The sequence below is a fragment of the Leptidea sinapis genome, chromosome 13, assembly GCF_905404315.1.
Source record: "Leptidea sinapis chromosome 13, ilLepSina1.1, whole genome shotgun sequence".
Lineage (NCBI taxonomy): Eukaryota > Metazoa > Arthropoda > Insecta > Lepidoptera > Pieridae > Leptidea > Leptidea sinapis.
In genome coordinates this window covers 4943104-4969121 of record NC_066277.1, presented here as the reverse complement: position 1 = coordinate 4969121, position 26018 = coordinate 4943104, and the positions used below count along the sequence as shown (strand labels likewise).

Genomic DNA, 26018 nt, shown 5'->3' with positions numbered 1-26018 from the left:
CAATGAATAAATCATTTTTTTTCAAATAAAATTAGCTTGTATATGTACTACATTTTTCACTATACAAATGTAAATGATATAATAATAATTATGTTTTTAAACATTTATCATTAACATTGTAATTATTGGGACATATATTTTAATTTAATTATTGGAATTTATAAAATACTAGCTGGCCCGGCAAACATTGTTTTGCCATATAAATTATTTTCAGAGTAATACCGTTTCTTGGACATTGCAACATTACTTAATTTTTCTAAAATAAAAGATTTGTTTCTAAAATAAACGTAGCCTAAATTACTCCTTATTACATCAGCTACCTGCCAATGAAAGTGCCGTCAAAACAGGTCCGGCTATTTTAGAGATAAACCGGAACAAACAGACAGACAGACAGACTAAAATTTAAAAAAAATATTTTAGTGTATGTACCGTATATATTACTTTTTTTACTACATGTATACATTCATATACATGTAGTTAAAACCGGGCATTTCAATATTACAAACAGACACTCCACTCCGATTAATAATAATATTATATTGAATCAAATTAGGAAACTGGTATTTGGAGACACGAAGGCTGTAAAGAGTTCTATCAGCATTAATTTTCTCAAAAAGTTGATCCAAATTTCAAAAAAATTTTCAAATTGCATCATAAAAAGCTTACACACGTATCTAAATCAAAAACATATGAATTAGTAATCAATCAAAACAAGGCATAATAATTTGAAATTTAACTATAGGAATTTTTCTTCTGTTTCGGAATTAATTATCGGCTTATTTCCATCTATTATCATATGTATAGTAACAAAAATATGCCATAACAAAAAGTTATGCAATCACTATTGGAATCTCTATAATTACGGTTCATGTAATTTACACTAGTCACTTTTAATATCTCTTAAAGGTATACTTAAATGTTTAGTAGGTTTAAAAGAAATCTTATGATATAAATAAAGCGCCTAGAAAGCGCGCAATCGACGGCTTTTAATAAAATAAGTTGGGGACGTAGGGACACTGATCAGATTAGTCTGTATACTGAGTTTTGTAACAATAGGTTGAAGATGGTAGACTTTCCCGTAGAGATGGTAGATTGCTGTAATGAACTATGTAACGACCCGGAACATAAACGGATCTTAGAACAATGGTACGAGGATATTACAAGCATACTACAGGATGCGGCAATATATAGTCATAGAGCTACCCAGCGACATAAAAAAAGATATATCACTGGGTGGAACAAGCAGGTGAGACCGGCTCATGCGAAGGCTCGTCTCTGTTTTCAGTCATGGGTGTGGGCTGGGAGGCCGTCTTGTGGGGTCTTGTACGACGAGATGCGGGAATCTCGCAAGGTATTTAAAAATAAACTTAAATGGTGCCAGAACAACGAGGAGCAAATCAAAATGGACATGTTAGCCACATCGTACGAGACTAAGCACTTCGGCAAGTTCTGGCAGCACACCAATAGACTGAATGCAAGGGCGAATCTTCCGAGTGAAGTAGGTGGAGTGAGCGGATCTCAAAAGATTGCTAATATGTTTAGGGAGCAATTTAAAGTGGAGCCTCTTAAAATACCCTTTACGAACAACGATGCTGAGGACATCGTGGTTAACAGGGAAGTCTTGGTGCGTTTTACGCTTACTGAAGTCAAGGGAGCACTAAAGAGTATGAAACATGGAAAGTCACCGGGACACGATGGCCTGAGCATCGAGCACTTAAGGTATGCGGGTTCGCACCTTCCCAGAGTCCTCAAATTGCTCTACAACCTATGTATTAACCACAGTTACCTGCCAGAAGCCATGATGAAGACAGTAGTAGTGCCCATTATCAAAAACAGAACAGGTGATGCGGCGGATGGATCCAACTACAGGCCGATATCGCTGGCGACGATAGTGGCTAAGGTGCTGGACAGTTTGATGGATGCACAGCTAAGTAAATCAATTAAAATACACGACGCTCAGTTCGGCTTTCAGCCTGAACTCTCTACGGAAAGCGCAATCCTGTGCCTCAAGCAAACTGTGCGGTACTATACCGACAGGAAAACTCCTGTTTATGCCTGTTTTTTGGATCTATCCAAAGCTTTTGACCTAGTAGCTTACGACGTCTTGTGGCATAAGCTCGAAAAGGAATCAGCTTTGAGACCCGAACTGATTTCATTGTTTAAATACTGGTATGGTAACCAAACTAATGTGGTTAGGTGGGGTAATGAACTTAGTGACCCATATAAAATGGAGTGTGGAGTGAGACAGGGAGGGCTGACGTCCCCTGGGCTGTTTAATTTGTATGTGAACCAGCTGATTGAGGGGCTCGGTGGAGCTGGTGTCGGGTGTTCAATAGATGGCATACGCATGAATAACCTTAGCTACGCCGACGACATGGTTCTACTGAGCCCCTCAGTTGGGGGTCTTAAAAGGTTGCTGCAACTCTGTGAGGAGTATGCCGGGATGAATGGACTCAGTTACAACGCCAAAAAAAGCGAGTTCCTTATTTTCAGGGGAAAGAACAAACTATCCAGCTTTAAACCAAAGATACAATTATGTGGTAATCCCCTGAAGCAAGTGACTGAGTTCAAGTATCTCGGTCATGTAGTAACCGACAGCCTGAGGGATGATAGTGACATGGAACGAGAGCGCCGGGCTCTGTCGGTCCGAGGCAATATGTTGGCCCGCAGATTTGCGCGCTGTACTGGGCAAGTAAAGCTGACCTTATTCAGGGCTTACTGCCAGTCATTTTACACGTGCAGTCTGTGGATGGACTACAGGCAGCGGACCTATGGTGCCTTGCGTGTTCAATATAACAATGTGCTGAGAGCGGTGTTGAGGAAGCCTCGACACTGCAGTGCGTCGGCAATGTTTGCGGATGCTCGCGTGGATGATTTCTACGCGATCATGCGCAAGCGTGCCGCGTCCATGATGCGCAGGCTAATGAGTAGTACCAACACTCTTCTCAGCGCATTGGCCAGGAAACTAGATAGTCCTCTCTGGAGGTGCTGGGGGGGTGCGCACATAGGCGCCAAGAGGCTCCCTCGGGTTTTTTAGTTATAGTTTTTAGTTATAGAATTAGTTGTTAAGCTAGAAATAAGTACCTACTAACATAGTTTTAAGTTATTTGTCATACTAACACAGTTATGGGTCTAATGGCCTGAAATAAAAGTTTATTATTATATTATTATTATAAATATATTTAGAATACTTTGTAGGACTAAATGGTCCTCAAAGTCCTCCGCCTCGTCTGTTTGTCAGTCTGTTCGCGATAAACTCAAAAAACACTGCAGCGATTTTCCTGCTTTTTTCACCATTGGATACCGTGATTCTCAAGGAAGGTTTTAGTATATAATTTGCAAATTTTTTGTATATATTAACTATATTTGTTGCAGGTGTCGGAAAAAAATAAGCCGTCTGGGACTGTTCCACGAAAACGCTGTCAAAACTCTTTGATTAATATTTACGTCTACAGAAAAGTCCGCGATGGCATCTGTAAAGGATAACATGCTATATCCATATTAATACTTAAAAAAATGGCAAATATTTTAAGCTATAGGCACATACCATTAAGTTAGCATTTAAATATTTACGTATAATATGGTTCGAAGTACTATCTCTGTTAGGGTTGCCATTATTTTCTGGAAGATCTTGAGTATGTCTGATTTTACATAGGTTATAATATATAGAGATATAGAGTACAGATTAATAAACAAAATTTTTTTGTTAATTTCATCTTCACCTCCTCTACCATTAGAGGAAATATAATGCATCGAACGCGATAAGGGAACCGAGAATGTTATGAGCAATGAACACGATAGACGATAATAAATAATTCAGTGAGAACATTTATTTTGTTACTTTTATATTTTTGGGTAAATATCGGTGATGACGATGCTATGGATAATAGCGGTAAGGATTTTTTCGCGCTAAATGTACACTTTTTAGAAGATGTACTTACTGTACGAAGGCGAATTTTTTTTATTTTCGATACGTACTTATTCTGGCAATAAATACTGTTACATTTAAAAATATACAAAATATCATATTTGAATTTGGAATCTGTCATTTTTATATGATTGTTCATTGAGTTTTTTCATTTTGGCGCCAATACATTGTCCACGTAGTGTTCGTACGAAAAATGTGGTCAAAGCAGTAAGGGAAAGAATTCGAAGAAATCCTCTCCGAAAGCTTTATCTCGGGAGATGAAGATAGCACCTAGAATTATTGGTCATTCCTTAACTGATAATTAAAAAAGAATAGGATGGTATAATCGAATCAACTTCTGAAGCAAAGGGAGGTCACAGATAAATTTTGTTTACGGATGAGATTTTTTTTACAATTGAGCAACATTTTCACAAACAAAATGACTGTATTTATGATCAAAGCTCTAAGGAAGCTTCTTGAATTAAGAATTAGTCGACAGAGTGCAACGTGGGCACTATCCGACTTCGGTGATGGTTTGGTGGGTCATTAGCTACGATGGAGTGACAACCATACTTTCAAGGCATCAAAACATGGGGCAAGTGTATCAAGATACAATTCTTCAGAAGGTTATGAAAACGTAACATCACCATGTTCAATAACCAGATATGGTCTTCCAGAAAGACTCGGCGCCGGGTCATAAAGTCTTGGTTGGCAACGAACGTTTCGGACTTCATCAGAGCTGAAGACTGGCCGTCGACCAGTCCTGATCTTAATCCGCTGGATTATGTTTTATAGTAAATTTTTAACAGTGCGGCTTTCTCTAAACGCCATGATAATTTGCAGTCCCTAAAACAATCCGTACGATTGGCAGTGAAGAATTTTCCCAAAGAGTGCGTGCTTCTATTGATAACTGGCCTCAACGTATTGCAGCCAATGAAGACCACTTCTTTTATACTTATGTATTAAACTTACATACTGTAAAAGTTATTAATGTTATTTGCAAAAGACAATTTTATTTTCTTTATTTCAGTATTTATGGCAAATTATTTATTAGCTTAACTCTTTTGGTATAAAAATAATAACTAATTAACACAATAACTTGAATATCCAATATGTTATAGTTAGTAATGAGAAGATAAAAAAAAATCTATTGTCATAATTTTAGCTATATTATAAGTTTTACTCTGCATAACTCACACACCTTTGTATGCGCAATGTTCTTAAGTTGTTAAAAAAATGGAAAATGGCTTATCTTAAACATTGTTCACTGTTTTAAAAACTGGTGTGAAATCAGGTTAGTTCTTATTCAAATTCAAATTCAAAAACACTTTATTCATGTAGGTCACAAAAATGACACTTATGAATGTCAAAAAAAATATATAAATATTGTTTTTTATTGAATTTACCGCTACTTCGTAAAGGGTTGACCTAATGAGAAGAAGTAGCAAGAAACTCATTGCCACTCTTTTAAGTCAAGATTTACATTTTAGTTGTTTTACAAATCATTTCAATTACAATATATGCAAAGTGACGCAACAAAAATACTCAAAAGTCAAAAACTGAAAGGCTTGCATGAGTAAGTCAAAAAAAGAAAAAAAAAGTAAATTAATACTTATAAACACAAGAGTTATTGAGTATAGTAGATGCATCAATCCACACATACCGTAAATAAATAGAGGCATTATGTGAGCATTTCATAAAATAAAATATATAATAACTTTAACTTTAAAGGAAATTATAATAATAAAAAAAACACATCAAGCAGACCTCCCGGTAACAAGATCATCCAGCCCCCACGAGTAGCACCCGTTCACGAGCATGACGCATGGACCAGCCATCGCCTCCCTCAACCATATTTTAGGGAAGGGAACGAAAATTACATTATATTGCTTTAATTAAAAATTACTTAAAATAAAATATCCAAATAGTATAGTCTCTTAAAATATTATCTGTATATCCGAAATATACTTCAAAGTTCCATAGAGTTGTCATAATTTTACGAATATGAATCAGAATTATTGTTAATCTTCAATGAAAAGGTAAAATAAATAATGTATTGTTTATTTTATCGTAAATAATAATAGGTTAACTACGTACCGGTCCGATAAAGCGTTGCGTCTGCGCACGATCACACCTCACTGACTCACAAGCTTACTGTCTGTTTATGCCTTCGATTGCTACCTTGAACCTTACAATGTTTTGGTTTATCAACAAAGCCTTTATAGCATTCCGTTTATAGAACTCCGTTCACTTTGTAAGTCTTGCTTCGGGATGCATATTTATCAAGCTGTATTTGAATTACGAATGGATTTACGAGTATTATAGAATAACTAGCTGACCCAGCAAACGTTGTATTGCCGATATTAAAATCGCGATACAAAAGTAACTGTTGATCGTAGATGTGTGAAAATTTGAAGTTGTATGTATTTTTTAATGTTGACTCATAATCAAACAAATTTAAAAAAAATGTCAAAAAAATACAAAATAAATTCGTGTGGACCACCCTTAACATTTAGGGGGATGAAAAATGCACTCAAAATTTCATGAGAATCGGTCAAGCCGTTTCGGAGGAGTTCGGTCCCGCACACCGTGACACGAGAATTTTATATATTAGATATTTTAATACCTAAATAGCCTTTTTACATTTCACAAAATATAATAGGCAAAACATGGATAATGTATTATATAGTTAAAGATTATTAGGTATATAATTTATAATTAAATTATCTTAATATATATATATACCTTATGTGTTGTAACTGAACTCCTCCTAAACGGCTGGACCGATTTTAATGAAACTTTCTGAGTGTCTTAAGATGGTTTCGAGGATGGTTTAGATTCACAATAATTGAACTACCCTCTAAACAGCTGGATCGATTTTGATGATTTTTTGTGTGTTCCAGTGAATTTGAGATTGATTTAGATTCTCAATTCCGTCCATATAATATAATTCTCCTGCTCATGTGTATGTAAGTGAACTCCTCCTAACGACTGGACAAATTTTTCAAATTTAAGGCGTGTGTACAGGACAACGTCTGTCGGGTCCACTAGTATTTCTATATTTCTAAAGAAGGTACGTCATAAAATATTATGTGTGCAATTCAGACGTGGTAGAAGTGAAATATTAAAACATTTATTGCTTCAAGGTAATGGAAAGACGAATGTAAAATTTCGGGAAGAGGACAATAATTGTAGGTTTTAGTAATGATGATAGTGATACAAAGTTTGATAACTATTTTACATTTTATTTGTTTAAATTACATAGATTTGTTATAGCACTGAAAATTTCGGGAATAAAGGAAGTGACACAACATTACTATTTAAAAATGTATTTATTGCTTTTCGAAGTATTCTCCGTGAAATTTGACACATTTTTCCATACGATGGAACCAATCATTGAAGCAACCATTCCATTCGGAAGTTGGGGTCTCCAAAATGGCCGTTTTGTAGGCGTCCACAGCTTCTCAAGGTGATGAAAATCTCTGAACACGCAATTTATTCTTTATTTTAGGGAAAGTATAGAAATCATTAGGGCTTAGCTCGGGGCTGTACGGCGGATGGTCTAATAATTCTATGTTTTCTTGCTCTAAAAAACTCTTTTGTTCTGTGCGCGGTGTGAGAACTCGCATTGTCGTGATGGAGGATGATGCGGCGGTTGCAATTCTCTTTACGGAGTTCAGAAACGACCTGTGGCAAACAAATGCTAGCATACCATTCTGCACTAACCGTTCTTTGTCCCTCAAGAGGAATAGTCGCAACATGGCCGGTTTTGGACACAAACGTGGCCACCATTTTTCTTGCAACACTCCGTGAGTGAACAATTTTTGGTGGCTTTAACCCATTTTCGAACACCCAAACTCGTGACTGGTTTTTTGTTTCGGGTTTGTACGCGTATATCCAGGATTCGTCACCTGATACGATGTTGTATACAGCATTTGCGGATCCTGCGTGGAATCTTTCGAGAGTTCTGACGCACCAAGTAACGCGATCCGCTTTTTGCTCTTCACAGAGCAAATGCGGTATCCATCGGGAAAAAACCTTTTTACACCTAATTGTTCATGCAAGATTATTTGTATTTGACTCATGCCAATGTCTAAAGTTGCCTGAATTTCACGGTATGTCACATGTCGATCTTCCTCAATCCGCTTACGCACAGCATCAACGTTTTCTTTGGTGACTGCAGTTTTTGGACGACCTTGACGGGGATAATCACTGAGCTTGACACGTCCACGTTGAAATTCAGCAAAGCAGCGATAAATTGTGGTTTTGGATGGGGCTTCATCACCAAATGCAGAAATCATCCGGTCAACACACTGTTTTTGTGTTAAACCACTTCGAAAGTCATAATAAATCATCGCTCTAGAATTTTCTCGAGTCAGTTCCATTTTCTCAACGACTAAACAAGTTTGAAAAGACCTTGTGACAAGACCGAGAATCTTTTTTTAAATAAATAAATGGTATTCGATTTTTAAAACCAAGGAGTTTTCAATTAAAAATATTTTAATATGACAGGAACAGTGGAAATATTCCATTCCCGATACTTTTAGTGCAGCCTATGTATTAGGTAAGTAAAAATTATTATTTGGTGAGAGTGGCTAGCATCATGGCTAATTTCACCTTGGATGCAGCAGCGCAGAACAGTGATCCATGGGGCTCAGAGCGCTCGCACGGAACACGAGAGGTCGTGAGTTCTGTCGCATCGTTCATAAAATTTTGATAACAAAATTTTGTTTTCAAAATTTTATTTTAGATGAAGCCACAACCTGAGAGTTGAACAAAGCATACTAGATTTTATCAAAGATACGTCACTCGAACGGTTGGCTCAGTTGGTAGGAGCGTTTACACGCAACGCGAGAGGTAGTGGGTTCGAGTCCCGCATATTTCATAACATTTTAATTTAAAAATTTTATTGTAGACTAGCTGATACTCCGCAACTTCGTGTGCATACACACAGGACAAAAGAAAAAAAATAAAAGAACACTCGTAACATAAAAAAAACGCTGTTGCAACACTTGTAAATAATTAGGTGTTCTGCAAAGCCATTAATACTTTTCGCATCACACGCGATGTAAAAAATATTTTAGGTAATTTTTTTTACACCTCTGGTTACATTATTGGAATTTTAGTAAGGATCCCCGATTTAAAAAAATATATAATATAGCCTATGTCATCCGGGGTTAGTGTAGCTTTCCAACAGTGAAAGAACTTTTCAAATCGGTTCAAAAGTTTCGGAGCCTATTCAATGCAAACAAACAAACAATCAAATCTTTCCTCTTTTTAATATTAGTATAGATGAAGCCACAAACTGAGAGTTGAACAAAGCATACAAGATTTTATCAACAATACGTCACTCGAACGGTTGGATGAGTTGGTAAGAGCGCTCGCACGGAACGCGAGATGTCGTGGGTTCGAGTCCCGCATCGTTCATAAAATTTTGTTTTCAAACAATAGTTGTAATATGTAGCTAGTGCGTCAGACACATAATATATAATGTGTTCTCATCATGAGATTAAGATCCAATGTAGGTACATAATATTGTAATTAACGATTCATTTGCATCAAATATAACTGTTGCCATTAAGAGTTCCACAACAGACATCCAGGCTATTTTTTTTTTTTTGATAATAAGGGACGAGACGAGCAGGACGTTCAGCTGATGCTAATTGATACGCCCTGCCCATTACAATGCAGTGCTGCTCAGGATTCTTGAAAAACTCAAAAATTCTGAGCAGCACTACAATTGCGCTCGTCACCTTCAGACATAAGATGTTCAGTCTCATTTGCCCAGTAATTTCACTAGCTACGGCGCCCTTCAGACCGAAACACAGTAATGCTTACACATTACTGCTTCACGGCAGAAATAGGCGCCGGTACCCATAATCTAGCCGGCATCCTGTGCAAAGGAACCTCCCACTATTATACAAACAAAACAGAATAAATAAATATTGATTAACTAATCAGCTATTCGGATTGTGTATCAGAAATTTAATTAGCCTTGATTTTAAAGAAGTTTTGAAAAGTCTGTAGATTGAGCCGGTGTTACAAATACATCTTTTATATATTTCTTTCATCTATATATATACTAGCTGCCTCAACGTACGTTGTTCTGTAGATAATAAAAAATGCTGTTTTATAGGAATTTGCCAATAATATTTCAAAACATCAAGAATTATTTCGTAAAAAATGCTCCCTGTTGTTATAATGAAATTGTTTCACAGCGGAACTGTCAAACCGTGCGTTACTACTTACTAAATTCTCTCATAGAAAATATGTCCATACAAAACAAATATTGAAAATAAAAATAATTATAGGCCCGTAATCTCTAGCACTCAAGTTGGACCAAACTGCACCCCATGGAGTAATCCCCATTAAAATCCATTCATTAATTTAGGAGTCCATCGCGGACAAACAACGTGTCACGTAATTTATATATATTAAGATATATACATGGGGCACATTAAAAGTTTTGCACAAAAAACAAATAGCCGGAAATCATTTGTTTTTTGTCACATATCCAAGTTCCACAAACGCAAAGAAAATGGAATTAAGTCGAAAAGATTTTAGAGCGATGATTTTTTATGATTTTAAAAGTTCTCGCTCCCCGCAAGACTGTGCCGCTCGTCTTCAAAATGCTTTTGGGAGAGAAGTACCTTGCTGAATTAGAGAGAACTCGGGTTTCTTTACATAATGTGGCTAATGTTAGGAGGCTAACTTAAATTAAACCGCGGATTACCTATGAGACAATTCGAGGACTAGTGGGAATCCCCAACCAATCGTGTTCATCTGAATTTGGCTCATACCGATTGGTATTAAAAATTCACATTTATATAAAATTTCACACGAAGAATTGAAAGTTCGGAAACTTTGTTGTCGTTGGATCCCTAATGAACTGCATGGAGGGTAGAGGTAAGGAGAATCATCTGTGTATATGAAAAAGTGTCCGTCAAAATGCATTAAATTAGACAGGCGTTAAAATATAAAAGCGCCAAATATAAAATATACCAATCACTCTAGGTGCACGTTTCCCTATAATATTTTTTAAGGTTAGTTAGGTTACTACATTATTGTTGTTGAAATGTTCAATAACTAACTAGTTTAGACGACAACAATATTCATTTTTTAACACGGCATATTTCAATCCATACAAATGATTTGAGTTTCCTTTAGTGTTAATTCCGCCAATATTTGTCTTTAAACGATTCGACGCGTGTTTCGCCTCTACACGAGGCATCCTCAGGACGTTCGTTTTGTTCATTCAATAACATGTTTACATTGTTGAATGATCAGACAAATTTAGTCCTATCACCTTTGTTACGTATCTCTTCCGGGGGTAATACGTTACAACAGCCGACCAATCACAGCGTGATTTCATGGGACGAGGGTATAAAAGAGCGGCTTCCGGCTCATTTGATTATCTCAGCGGATACTCCACAGGAAGTGCCGCTTGCGCCTCTCTCTCCCCAGGAGAAGGTCGCCTTCCATGAAGGCTTAGAGGACATCTGCCCAAAGCCAACTGCAGGTGGTGTTTAGTGGGTAGGCACCTAGGTTTTCACGTGACTTTCACGTAAGTCCCACATAACCAACCCAGACGTAGGCTGCGTTGGTATGCATGAGCATTCACCACCTCCCTCCCGTCGTTATCCCGTAGGGTAGCCCTTTCCCTTTGTTTGGGCGCAAAAAAAAAACTCATTTGATTCAGTCTTGTGCCAGATTTTGACGAGACAACACGTCCTGAGGATGCTTCGTGTAGATGCGAAACACGTGTCGAATTGTTTAAAGACAAATATTGGCAGAATTAACACTAAAGAAAACTCAAATCATTTGTATAATTATGGATTTCCGCAAAGTAACGCCTACTTCATTAAATTTTCATATTTCAATCCGTTTACAATTGCTATATTCACCGTACTTCATACAATACCAGTGCCATTGTGAAAGCTTTTTGAACTATTATTTACAACATAGAGCTGGACACTTTTCAAATTTTCTCCCATATGAGGTAATACTTCTTACCTCTAACCTCCATAATCGTCTGATTTCCTTGCGTACGGTCCTCTCATGTTTGAGGCATACTGGTAAGTTTTGACGTTTAGTAAGTTATTTAAAAATTAAAATATTTATATACATTTAATTTATGTAATTTAGAAATACAGTATAATATAACTGATAAAAAGTTACAGGACGTAAAATATTTTATTTAAAAATTGGCATCTCCATGTAAAATTCCCATAACTAGTTCTGTAATAAGTAAATAATTCTTCCAGAGTAAATGATTCTAGGTTGATAGGCTTGATCACCTCTAAAATTAACATGAAAACTCTTTTTTGTTGAGAAAAAGAGAAATTGAGCTTGCTTGTCGTTCCAATAAATAAATTAAAAAGAAATTTGATCTAAAAAAATCATCAGATTCCTGCCGCCGAATTATAACTTCGCACAACACGCCACAAATTAGGATATCATCCCCACCATCTGGATGTGTAGCGGTCCTTCACAGTGCGATTTTCAAGGAGCTTTTTTCCACGTACTACAAAACTGTGGAATTAGCTTCCTTGTGCGGTGTTTCCGGGACGATACGAAATGGGTACCTTCTAAAAGCGCGTACACCTTCCTGAAAGACCAGCAACGCTCCTGTGATTCCTCTGGTGTTGCAAACAATGTGGGCGGCGGTGATATTCATAGTTATTTGCTATCACTTTCATTGTCCTTTTCCATAAAAAAAATTAGTTAATCTAATTTAAATTCAGTTTTAACTAATTTGTCACTGGTGCAAACCAGACTATTTAACCATTTAGGTAAAAATTTGAGTTGGGAAATAGAGACCCAATCCCTATAGGGTCGCTTCGTTTTTCTGTCTGTACATTTGCCGAGACAACCCCGTATTACTCCGCCAAACTTATATTCACTCTAAGCGTTGCTCAGCAACGCGCACCTTTGTGCACATGTATATTCCAGATTCATTTCTCCGAAACCCTAGATTTGGTGAGCAACTATTCGCAATAATTATTTCATTCAATTATCCGCCATTTGTTTCCAAATCAGTAGTAGTAGTATTAGAAACTAGCTGACCCGACAGACGTTGTTCTGTTCATAATAAAAAAAAACTCTTGCGGATGGAAATTTGGAAACACCGTTCTTAGCTGACCTTTACTCGGTAAAAAGGATATTCCTACCAAATTTCAAGTCTACCTCTAATGGTTCCAGAAATATCGTGATGAGTGACTATATACGTGGAAATCTCTTATATATATATATAGATAACATCATAAAGAATTCTAAGGGAATCCATTTAATAGAAAATAAATGCCTTTTATCGACCGTTACAATTTAATTATCGACGTAGACGATATATGTACAACAACAAACCCATATCCATCATATCCATCCATATTTTGTTATAATCACTATTCAAGGCCTCATACTTTTGAAGCAATTTAAAGAAAGAAAAAAAGAAAAAAAAAACATTTCAAAAATAACGCCTGCAGTTAAATTGGTGGCAATTTTTTCACAAAAAATTAATAATAATATTGTAAAAACATTTACTACAACTAACAATTACTTTTAATGTAACGTTTACACGTATTTTTTTATTTATTTATTTATCAAACAACTGTCTACGTATAGATGACGTTGACAGTTGTTTGATAAATAAATAAATAAAAAATTACGTTACAGGTTTGACTTAATGCGACAGAATATCTAACATATAAAATTACAAATGATTATACAGTTAAGTTACTATTTTTTTTTGAAGATAAGGAACAAGACGAGCACTATCAAGACGTATAAATGATCTAACGTTGGACAGTTCTGCTAACACATCTTTTCAAAACAAAACACTAGTACTAAATATTTGGCTTCTTTAATTCTAATGGCTGTTTATAAATTCATAAGTTTATCAAATTTTGCACGAATTGGATAGACCAACGTCTCTCCAATCAGCACGTAGCATTCAATAAAATTTTATCATACAACCGTCGCAAATCAAGGCTAAATACTGGCTAATGCATAGCCCCTGGGCATAACAGTACGAAATCAATAAATAACCAAACAATACTGAAAGTATCTAGGCGCGAATAGATTGCGCATGCGTCAAAGAACTGTGTTGCCAATTACTGGGCAGATTGTCCCTGTTTACGTGGAATATGTATGTAGCCTTAATATGAAGATGTAACTTTTATTGAAATTAATTTATTATAATTCAGGAAGTATTATCATCTATTCAAACAAAACAAATCTTATAACTATATTTACAATACTGTGATTATTTAAATAAAACACTTTTAATTTTTTTATTTTAGTTGACCGGACGTTTCAAGACCTTTCCAGATCTCGATTTCAGGGGGACACGTCGGGTTAACTGAAATAAAAATGTAACTTTTACGCAAAAATGTAATGTAGAACCGTTACAATTATACGTGTTTTAATCCTTTAAATGTGTTTTATTTAAATGTAAAACAATCGCGTTAATGAGTGAAAATACTACTGTGATAATATAAAATTAAAACTTTCACTACCTGGTATATATATTTTAAGATACGTGCTGGTGTGGGACGTGACTTGCGCCGACACTGTGGCTCCTTCTCATGTCCAAGTTACGTCAGTTGGTGCTGAGGCTGCTGCTTTGACTGCCGAAGACGACAAGCGTCACAAATATATTGGTGTCAGTGAGTTTTTTGCAGATCTCACAATGGCATCCATGAGAAAACCATAAAAGTTGTAAATTTCCTATACATACGTATTGCAAAGTGGATGATAAATTTACGAATAACTCAATATCGCGCCAACCGATTTTGATAATTCTTTTTTTATTGGAACGGATATACTTCAAACATAGTTTGGTGAGAGTTTGGTTAGGTTCTGATTACGGAATCCATGGCAAAGTAACGGAACTCTTCGATTCTTAGGAGAAAATTTACGATATTCGACCGAATCTTTTTAATGATATCCGGATATTTAAGTCATCTACATAACATAACATTGTTATGGTCAAGTAATTGTCGAAGTCGATTATGATGATCAATGGTAATCCAAAATAGATTTGTTACTACATACATAGTTATAGGGGAGATGTGCTTGAGTCGTGAGGAGGCGAGAGGCGTGAGCGGGTCGCGGCGGAAGGACACCAATTCCAAAAATAACAATAATCGTAACTAGAATCAGATTAATTAATAAGATTGTATTAAAATACGCAATTATTTTTATACTTTTTAGTGCACGTTTATATCTATTTTTATGGAATATACTAGTTTCGGGGTCAGAGGTCTTTTAATATCACTGCAATTTTCAATGTTCAATGTATTGTTACAATTAGCGATAAAATGATGTAAATAATTGGTATTATGTAATAAATATTGTACATTTAGTAATTTAAGTTATTTGCAGTGAGTGTAAAAGAAAATGAAATAAAGTATTATTATTATTATGGAATAGTGTTTTTGAATTCGTTTGTTTTTTTGTAAAAAGTTTTTGTTGGATGGTGCAGAAATGGGTGCTTAACCGCATTACAAATCATGTCAAGTATTCAACGAAAAATATTCTATAAGATTTGAATCTTCAGCTTACCTTTCAGTTTTCAATAACCCATCTACCCTTAGTTTAACCTATGGATACATTGCTGTCACCGTTTAATGAAAAGATCTTATCTATCCATAGTTATGTCCAATATAGTTATAGTCCAATGCTATCTGTCAATAGGTTATTGAAATTTAAGCAAGCGTAAGAGGATAGATTTGTCTACGTCTTACAAGTTATACAATTAAAATATATATATATATATATATATATATATATATATTAAAATAAATATAATAAATAAATAATTATACAATTATTAATTATACAAGTAATAGAAAACGGCCGTAAATGATACTGTGAAATTTGTTTGTTAAACCAATAATATGAGTTAAACTTTGAAAAACCATAGAAAATTCGATTCGAAGTTTAAATTGTCCAGTAGGTTGTGATGTAAACAAGATTGGAATTTATAAATACTCTGTGGAATTTGTGCCATCTATTCTCGATATGTGGCAACACAGAAATGTCAAATCCAGTACTAGTTGCACTGGAGCGAAAATATTACATTTGTTGTTTTTACTCACGTTAAATATGAATTTAAATTTGATTTTTATAATTGAAAATGAATTAAAAATTGCAGCTTAAATAATTAGGAAAATGAGCTTATAATAACATAAATATTTACGGTAAATTAAGTCTATGATATTACGAACAACAATCTTTGTGTGAAAATAACATATTATTAATTAGTGCTATTTTCTTAAAAGTAATATAGTTTTTTAGTCTTCCTATAAAGATATAAAAATCGTTTTTTCTTCATACATATCTGACTCTATCAATATTATGAAAAATTGTGGTTAAAGGTTGTGCGTAGAGTGATATTTTTTTTTAAATAAAAGGTAAGATATATTGACAGTAATGTTGATAAACAAGTAATTTATTATAACCGAGTTATAATAATGTTATTAGAAGACATACCGAATATTGTAATAATTTTTAATCTCCAATATATTCTTCTCTCTCGCTTTTTTTTATGATAATCAGGGGCGAGATGAGCAGGACCTTCATCTGATTGATACATCCTGCCCACAATGCAGTGCCACTCGGGATTCTTGAAAAACCCAAAAATTCTAAACGGCACTACAACTGCGTTCGTCACCTTTAGACATAAGATGTTAAGTCTCATTTGCCCAGTAATTTCACTCGCTACGGCGCCCATCAGACCGAAATACAGTAATGCTTATACACTACTACTTCACGGCAGAAATAGGCGCCGTTATGGTACCCATAATCTAGCCGGCATCCTATACAAAGGTGCCCCCCACTGGTAAATTTCTCGACTTGTCGACGGATCATTGGATCTAAATATTTTGCAAGGAAACCAAAAAATACACGCGACATCATTTTTAATATCATTTGAAACAATATAACCAACTCTACAGTGTCGTAAAAATAGACTCAATTGAATTTCTCCACTAGTCACCTTGATTAAATACTTTTTCCAGGTGAAACGATTGTTTTTATGTCCGTTATTTAATAATAATTATATTTACAATAAAATTTATTAAAGTGAAACTTTTATTACATCGTCTCAAATATTTTCGTCTGTGTGTTGCATGTCGCGTGACGCTCGGGCGGCGCCTATAGTTCGCAGCAGCTGACCGTGTAGTGTATAAACGATTACTCATTTGTGCCAGTGCTCCACGCTATATTTTTGTTTTTGTCAGTGTTTAATATAATCCTTTTCAATCGATATTTTTAACCAGGGCTAAGACACAGAGTTCAATAAAAATATTACTTGGAGACTAAGGCTAGGGTTACTGTGGATGCGAGTTCTGATGAAAATTCATTCTGACGAGTACGTCCGAAATCCTCGTCTACACTGTGCGCCTTTTCTGTTATTCTGATAGTCAGTTCGCTTCTGCCGTCCAGCGAAGAAGGACGAATTTGATGAATATGATTTGACATCGATAAAGAAGGTCTTACTTCCGTTGATATTCTCGAGGTGGACTTTGAGTACACAATGTGCCAGTTTCACGGAGATATAATCACTACGGAAGAAGCGCGAATGAGACTAGAGAAACCATGAAAAATAATATTGTTAGTCCAGCCGGTGAAATTCCATTTCAATACAACATACTGTAATAATCTATAGCTCTACAAGTCATGTTCTTGATATATAAAATGTAACATTAATTCTAATTGCTCATGTAGGTACCTAATTAATGTAAACCCCACATCAAAATAAAAAATTGTACTTACTGCTAGTTTTGAGTTCTGTAGCAACTTTCCCCACTTTTACCTAGAAATATCTCTGTTGTGATAATTTTTGTCTCTCATATCCCACAAACAACTGTTCTCGTACACGAGACTGATCAATTTCGCGTTATCCATGGTGGAAACCAAATCACTCGAAATTCGCAGACGCAGGTCGTGCGAAAAAATCAAACTCGTTTGAACGCTCGAGTGGTTCTGACGACGGACGTCGTGCATGTTCTGACGCGTTCGTCGTTGCCAGTGTAAACACTGTCATTGGATACCAGGGGTTTGTTTCTTCTGACGAATCCGTCAGAACTCGTCAGAACAAATTTTCGTCAGAACTCGCATCCATAGTAACCCTAGCCTTAGTCTACTTTTATTATTTCCCATTATCATTCCAATTCTCCAAATATAAAATTAAGATTGATAAAGCGATTTTTATACCCTTAATGGAATATTATTCCAAAAATTTTTAGTTAAATGTCTATAATGTGAAAAAAAGTTTCACTTTTACCGTGGTTTCATAAACCACACAATCCTTTTCTTTTTTATTACAAACACTTATGGAATGTCAAAAAACTACCACCCATTCTAAACGCTATGTCTCAGACGTGAGAAGAATATCGTACTATAAACATTTATAATTAAATAGCCTGAGGGTGTTCGCTCCATTCTCGACTGGGCCATGACTGTAGCACATCACTGCTGCAATATCGAACGCCCACGCCGCGGAAATTATATCGTGAATATTTAAATAGTAGTAGTCATGAAGACTCAAGACAGTGTTTTGTTGCAGAATAAACGACAATGCGATACAATAAAAGGCGTCCTTCACAGACCAGGAATGCTCGGCACTCCGACAAGAAATACACGATCCGTAAGTACATACAAAAATATCGACTAAAAACCTCTGTGCTGATAGCCCTAAAGGCTTTTACAGCGAAGCTGGCCGGGGGCCTTTGAGTACTAAAATGTAGCACACATGCGTGGGGTGTCTCGGACCTCGAACTGCCTGCTCACTAGGTTGGATGGAGAGAAGATCACTAACGATCTAATATACACACATTAAAAAAGTCTAAGCAACATGCATGATATTACAAATTTACCATCTATATTAATTAATTTCTAAGTCTTTATTATTATAGTCTTGATTTTTTTTAATTTTACCAACCATTTAAATAAAGTTAGCGATAAAATTGAATTGTTAGATATTCTTTACGTCATGGAGCGACGTCATTTGAAGGCAAGTGAAATTCAAAGAGCTGTAGGGATGTTGCAAGCGGGAAGTAATCAATTGCAGGTATCTCGGGATTTTGGCATTCATAGAAGTGTTATTTGTCGTCTTTGGCAGCGCTACAATATTACAAGGGAACCCTGTGAATAGCATTCAGGCTGTAAAAGGAGTTCAACCACTCGGCAAGACCGGTACATACAACTGACTGCAAGATGCCAGCCGATGTTAACCGCTCGAGAAATAAGTTTGAGGCAACAAAATTCAAGTGGTGTTGATGTAAGTCCCCAAACTGTGCGAAATCGACTGCACGAGTACGGCCTACGCCTAATTAGGTGCCCACCGATACGTCACGGGAATCGCGCTTGTCGAAATGAATGGAGTAGAGAACGCAGAACATGGACCCAGGAACAATGGGATAAAGTTATGTTTTCCGATGAATCGCGATTCAGGTAGGCGTTATACAAGAATGGTGCGAGTATACCGTCAGCCCGGAAATACTAAAAGACTTAGGGGCATTCAGAAAGTTCATCCATACAACGGCTCAACAGTTATAGTATGGGCGGGTATTATGAAGAACTATAGAGTTTCAGGTACAGATCGGGCCACTAGCTAAGTATTGGTCTCACATCAAGTCTGGTTAATACCAGCATCAGCCCGTACTATTTGACCGCATACAACCAGTGGCCAGGCTCCTTAGCACTGGATGCCGGCTAGATTATGGGTACCACAATAGCGCCTATTTCTGCCGTGAAGCAGAAATGTGTAAGTTTTATTGTGATTCGGTCTGAAGGGCGCCGTAGCTAGTGAAATTACTAGGCAATTGAGACGTCACCTTGAGACATCTTATGTCTCAAGGTGACGAGCGCAATTGTAGTGTCGCTCAGAATTTTTGGGTTTCTCAAGAATCTTGAGCGGTACTGCATTGTAATGGGCAGGTCGTATCAATTACCATCAGCTGAACGGCCCGCTCGTCTCGTCCCTTACTATCATAAAAAAAATGCAGTGCTGCTCGAACTGTAGGGATCGAGTGCTCTGTAAATAACTTTATCATTTCATCATCATCAGCCGGACGACGTCCCCTGGACAAAGGCCTCCCCCAAACATCTCCATGTCGATTGGTCCTGCGCTAACCTCAACCAACATATTCCGGTGATCTTGACCTTAACAACTAATACCGCAAACAGCATATTTTTCATTAACTATCACACAGGAAAAGTACAATTAAGTACTTCATTTAAAATTCTGTCCGATCTAAACAATTTGTTATGTTTTTAAAGTGATAACCCTCACTCCTGGGATTAATTGCACAAATTGAATTTGAAACAAAAATTTATGAACGATGCGGAACTCGAACCCACGATCTTCCACAGAGCCAACCGTTCGAGTGACGTATCGTTCATAAATCTTGATATGTCTTGTTCAACTCTCAGGTTTTTGCTTCATCTGCAGGATCTACTTTACCAACTGTAAAACAAAACTGTAACCTACTCAATCCCAATATTTGCATATTAGGAAATTGACTTTTGATGTCGCTCTTGACGATGTCGACTGTAGGCGGCAGTATTTTACAAACGAATGTGTTGTTATAGAATTTAAGAAATCTTGTAGTAGCTGTGACAACGTCTGAAAAAATTGAGGTTGTAGCTTGTAGCTATATATATAAAAAAAAATTAATTGCTGTTCGTTAGTCTCGCTAAAACTCGAGAACGGCTGGACCGATTCGGCTAATTTTGGTCTTGAATCATTTATTGAAGTCCAGGTTTAAAAGGTGAATAAATATGAAAGTGTTCGGAATTAAATAAAAACAACAATTTTGTTTTTCCTTTGATGTGTCCCCCGTCGTCCGATATTTGTTTTGTATGGACATATTTTCTATGAGAGAATTTATTGACGCACGGTTTGACAGTTCTGCTGTAAAACAATTTCATTACAACAACAGGGGGCATATTTTACGAAATAATTCTTAATGTTATGATATATTATTGACAAATTCATAAAAAACATTATTTTATTTATTGCTAGCTGATACCCCGCGACGTCGTTTGCGTACATATTTTTACACCTATTAGGGTTACATTACTGGACTTTTAGTAGGGATCCCTATTTTTTTTTGAAAATGTTATATAGCCTATAACATTCGGGGATGATGTACATGCTTCCCAACAGTGAAATAATTATTCAAATCGGTTCAGTAGTTGCGGAGCCTATTCAATGCAAACAAACAAACAATCAAATCTTTCCTCTTTATAATATAAGTATAGATATACAGAACAACGTCTGTCGGGTCAACTAGTAATAATATAGTTATTTGTTCAGCAAGTGAGCAAAGTTATTTTTTTCGAGCTGACTTTAAATCACGAATTGGCGAAGTAGGCTAGAATTGAATCACGAGCGTTGCAAGTGATTCTAATATACACTACTGAGGTTGTGAGGGATTTAAAGACACGAAACAAAACAAAATTTGCTCTCATGTGAAACATACAACTTTTCACCTCGACCAGTGAGAAAAGTGTTGTAGGTTATAAGAGTAGTTAAGAGCAACAACTATGATAATGACTAAATGAATAAATAAAAAAATCAATAGTTGTAAAGTAAGTAACGTAAAAGTTTTTGTGACAATGAGATAATACGCTAGGCTAAAATGAGTTTCGGAACGCACCGGATCGCATTGTTTATTTTTTGAACGCGGAGTAATTCTCGGATGTATGGTCACGTGGGGTTCGAAATTTAAATCACTTTGCCTCACACTCGCAGCAAAAAGCGTTTTTGCTGCGAGTCTTCACATAGCAATAGCGCCCTTTTTGTGCTGGAGTGGTGAAAATAATATTAAATTCTTTTTTGCCATACATACATTTCAAATATAATATGAATAATTAAGCTACGCGATGAAACAATAGGCAAAATACCTGACATGGAATCATGGATATGTTTCCATACAGCGCAGGTTTTCAGCCATCCCCTCCTCCCTAAGGTGTTGATTGGGGGTGGTTGTATTAGGACTCCCCGATTACCTACTTAAGCTATCTTTTTTATAAAATGTAATATTAACAATTGATGAGATGCCTTTTGTTTCCAATCTTTCTTTATAGAGCCGATACTTGGTATCTGAGACTGCAGGATCGCCGTAAAATCGATGCATTAGAGATGTGGTGCTGGAGACGCCTCCTACAGATCCCGTGAACGGCATTTCGCACCAATGTATATAATATCATCAAAGAGCTTCGTATTAAAGACAGACTATCGTCAATTGTGCAACTTAGAATACTGAAGTCTTTTGGTCACGTCTCTAGAAATGAGAACTCGATGGAGAGACTGATAGATCAGGGCCAGGTGAAAGGCAAGAGAGCACGCCGTCTATCGCCAACACTCTGGATAGACGCCATCACAAAGGGTACTTAGTCCACCACTGTCCAGTGTACTCGCAACGCCTCTAATAGTCAGAAATGGAAGCACATCGCCAGGAGAGCTACCCTCAGAAAGGATATCGACCCACCGAACACCCTACCGTGTACCTCGTCAGCGCAACCACGACCACTCGTCTGACAAGAATGTCCGACTAAGAGGAGAATATTAAAAAAAAAAGTGTTCGTGTATGTAAGCCCCTATTTTGAGCAATGCACGCACACTAACACAAACTGACATACAAATCGAGAGTTTAAGCTGTAGCTTGTCACGCAAACTAAAGTATTAACCCTGGCCTGTTTTCATCGGTTGTTTAACAGCAAGAGACTATCTAGACGTATAAATAATCTACGCATGCCAGTATTTGTCAATGACAGTACCACACTGTAGAGTACGGTCCTATTTGACGGCGGAAGTGTAGCCTTCAATAAAAATCCAAGATAGCATCTTCAATATGTATATTACTTAATCACATTAATTATTATAAGTGTACCGACCTAAATGAGTTACAGACATTCATATACAAATAGCTTCCTTAAGCATATTTGCATACGTGTGTCCCTACACACACCTTTCTGTAGCGCAAAACAGATGTGCATAAGGCTGTTATAATATTTCTATTTATAGGGGAGTGTGTGTCGATGTAATAACAGGCACATGAGTCGTTTTATTAGGGTAGCGGACGCAGTGTGATATCATATTCACATTACCTACTCTACGCCTAGGATATTTTGTATTGTTACTCGTAGATTAAGAATTGGTCTCCGCTGTGCTCCAACTTGATACCTCAGGCGTATTCGCAAAGTGCGGCAACTAACACTACGCAAAAGTGGGCGTACTCGAGCCTATCTCGAACAATGTGTGACGTTGACGTGCCAAATGTTCTGTTAAACTTTGCTAATAACTGAAACTAAAATGGCGGGTTGCGTAGTGAAACTTTGTTAAAATAATACTACAAGAAATAAAAAAGACACTCGGATCAAATATCATCAGTATGTATTTTATATTTTATTAATTTCAATATAAAATAACACGAAGCGTATGTTACAAAAATGCCATTGAGTGTCAAGATGCCACGCACACAAGCATCTAATAGTTGCCTTAATAATAAAAGCTATTGTTCTTAGGAAACGCGGTATATAGTTAGAGCGGAGACCAATCCTTAATCTAACTTAACCATCTAAAACATTGATAGCTCACCATCGTCAATCCGGATCACGTAGATGGAAAAGTTGATTTTTACTCATTCAATAATATTATCTGTGGATGTTTTCTTTGTCCGAAGTTCTCTCGTTTCTCTCAGCCAATCTCATCAAGGTGTTATTTGTATTCTGTTCACGTCAATATAGAACTTGCTTATTTGATATATCTACGTTTGATCATTTTATTACTTATTTGGAATTTATTTTCGTATTTTTCAATAAGATTTCTCCGCGTTGGAAGTTCGAAATAAAATCTAAACGTTACATTTATAAAATTTACAGCATTAATAGGCGCTGTATTTTAATCTACCCCTAAATAGCACAGGATTCCGGCTAGATTAAGGGTACCACAACGGCGCCTATTTCTGCCGTGAAGCAGTAATGTAAACATACCCGTGTTTCGGTCTGAACGGCGCCGTAGCTAGTGAAATTACTGGCCAAATTAGACTTAACATCTTATGTCTCAAGGTGACGAGTGCAATTGCAGTGCCGCTCAGATTTTCTGGGCTTTTCAAGATTCCTAAGCGGCACTGCATTGTAATGGGCAGGGCGTATCAATTACCATCAACTGAACGTCCTGCAGGCTTACTCCTAAAATCGATATTCGATAAATCGTTGCATTAGTCGTGACGAATCCTACTCTTATTTACATCGTATTCAATGTCGAAACGATGATTGAACGAACGAAACATTATTCGATATTATTGGTCCTTACCCTATTCTTAGTTAAAAATATCAGACGAATATTCGAATTTCACAAATAATCAAACGTCACTTTTACGATAATCTCAACGACACCTTCTAGGCTGTCGATGCTAATATCGTTTCAAGTTGTATAGATATATTTGCCATACAATATACATACTTTATAAATATTATTGAAATAATTATATGTGATTTACTATTCAACAGGATTCTTTTACTACTAAGTCATTTAAGTCATTTTGTTGATCGCTTATGCGTAGAAATAATGCAAATGGCCGCCTGAGAAATAGGAAGTGGCCGACGAGAAGGGTTGAGTTACTTTTTTTTACATTTTATTATCCGCGAGTTTTGTATTATTTATTCAATTTTAAATGGTCATATTATATTCATTACATATTTTTTTAACATTTACATTATGTGTTAATGATACCAAATTGGTGGTGCAGAGTCTGGCATGGTCCTTAGCGCGTAAACTATGTTTTGACTTTTGACACTTAGCAGCGACGTAGCACAGATAATGTTTAGGTTTTAAAATATTTCATTCACACTAACATCGTAAAAAAATCAAAATATTAGTCTATGGTAACGATAAACGATAAGGGATTCGAACATTTGTTAGAGTAGGGTAGTTGCAATATATTCGGAGTATTATCGTATCGTTCCGAATGTATCGTTGTCGATTTTGCGAGTATACCTCCAGCACTTGTCGTCCCGTATTTTCATAAAAAAAACCGTGTAGAGGCACTTCCTTTTGAATCTTGCCTCGACAAGTCTGATAACTCTTATTTGAGTCCGACAGCCACTTAATCGTTTTATATATGTAAAATGATTTTATAGATTTAACTACATTAAAAAGTAACGAGCAAGATATAATTGCCTACGAAACTCTATTTTTATTATGAAGTCGGTGTTCAAAAAGAGTGTGTGTGTGGTAAGGAATATCATAACAAAATCTTATGCAAGTATTTTGTACCCTCTGTAAAGATTTTTGAAGACTCTAACAACCTAGGCATAAATTTGAAATCAAAAAATATTATTGGTCACTAATCAAAATAAAAACTATCTTATCTCTCAAGTTGGATCCAACTGTACACATTGTTCAAAATTTAATTAAAATCAGATCAGTAATTTAGGAGTTTATCGCAGAGAAACAACGTGTCACGAAATTTTTATATGTAAAGGTACTTACTATTAAGCTTTGTTAAATGATTAACATGCTTCCTATGACAAAAGTCAACAGATTTTAACCAAGAGGAGCGCCAGGAATGTATGTTTAGAGTCGAACTGAATCACAAATGTCGAGGTATGTTGCGATTTGGTAACGTTATATGAATCGAAGTAATAATTAAAACATGGCATGGAATTAAACATCAGTTTTAATGCGTGGGCGGTGCATTACAACTGATGCTTTGATATTCTATAAAGTGAACCCCACATCCAGTAGCTGAATTCAAATAAGCTATAACCATGGCGTCAGCTTGAAACGTGAGTAATCACTCTATAGTAAACCTCATTTCTATCAATTACTGGCTGACATGAAAAAACCTTTCACCATAAAGTGAACCCCACCTCCATCCGTTAGTAACTGACGTCAAATTAACTTTGACCATAGGGTTAATTAAAGACGTGAGTAATCACTCAATAGTGAACCTTATGTCCATCTGTTAGTATTATAACGAATGCATTTATGCAAATATAGCCAAGAAATAAATGAGATTGTTTCACTAAACTGTCTGAAAATTAACGAACCGAACAATTAAATTCCACTGAGAGTGGGGAATGCTTTAATGGAGGT

The 26018-nt window shown here is 36.2% G+C and overlaps 2 protein-coding genes across 2 annotated transcripts in view; one reads left to right on the top strand and one right to left on the bottom strand.

Annotated features, from left to right (window-relative positions):
• Positions 1–6109, bottom strand: part of LOC126967386 (uncharacterized) — a 35664-nt gene extending 29555 nt beyond the window's left edge. The window contains exon 1 of the mRNA XM_050811830.1: positions 6005–6109. The gene's annotated coding sequence lies outside the window, so the exon portion shown is untranslated. The remainder of the gene's footprint in view (positions 1–6004) is intronic.
• A 12365-nt stretch (positions 6110–18474) lies between these two features.
• LOC126967392 (ras-like protein family member 10B) overlaps positions 18475–26018 on the top strand; it is a 55334-nt gene continuing 47790 nt past the window's right edge. The window contains exon 1 of the mRNA XM_050811836.1: positions 18475–18557. Within this exon, the coding sequence (XP_050667793.1) occupies positions 18488–18557 (70 nt within the window). The 5' untranslated portion in view covers positions 18475–18487. The remainder of the gene's footprint in view (positions 18558–26018) is intronic.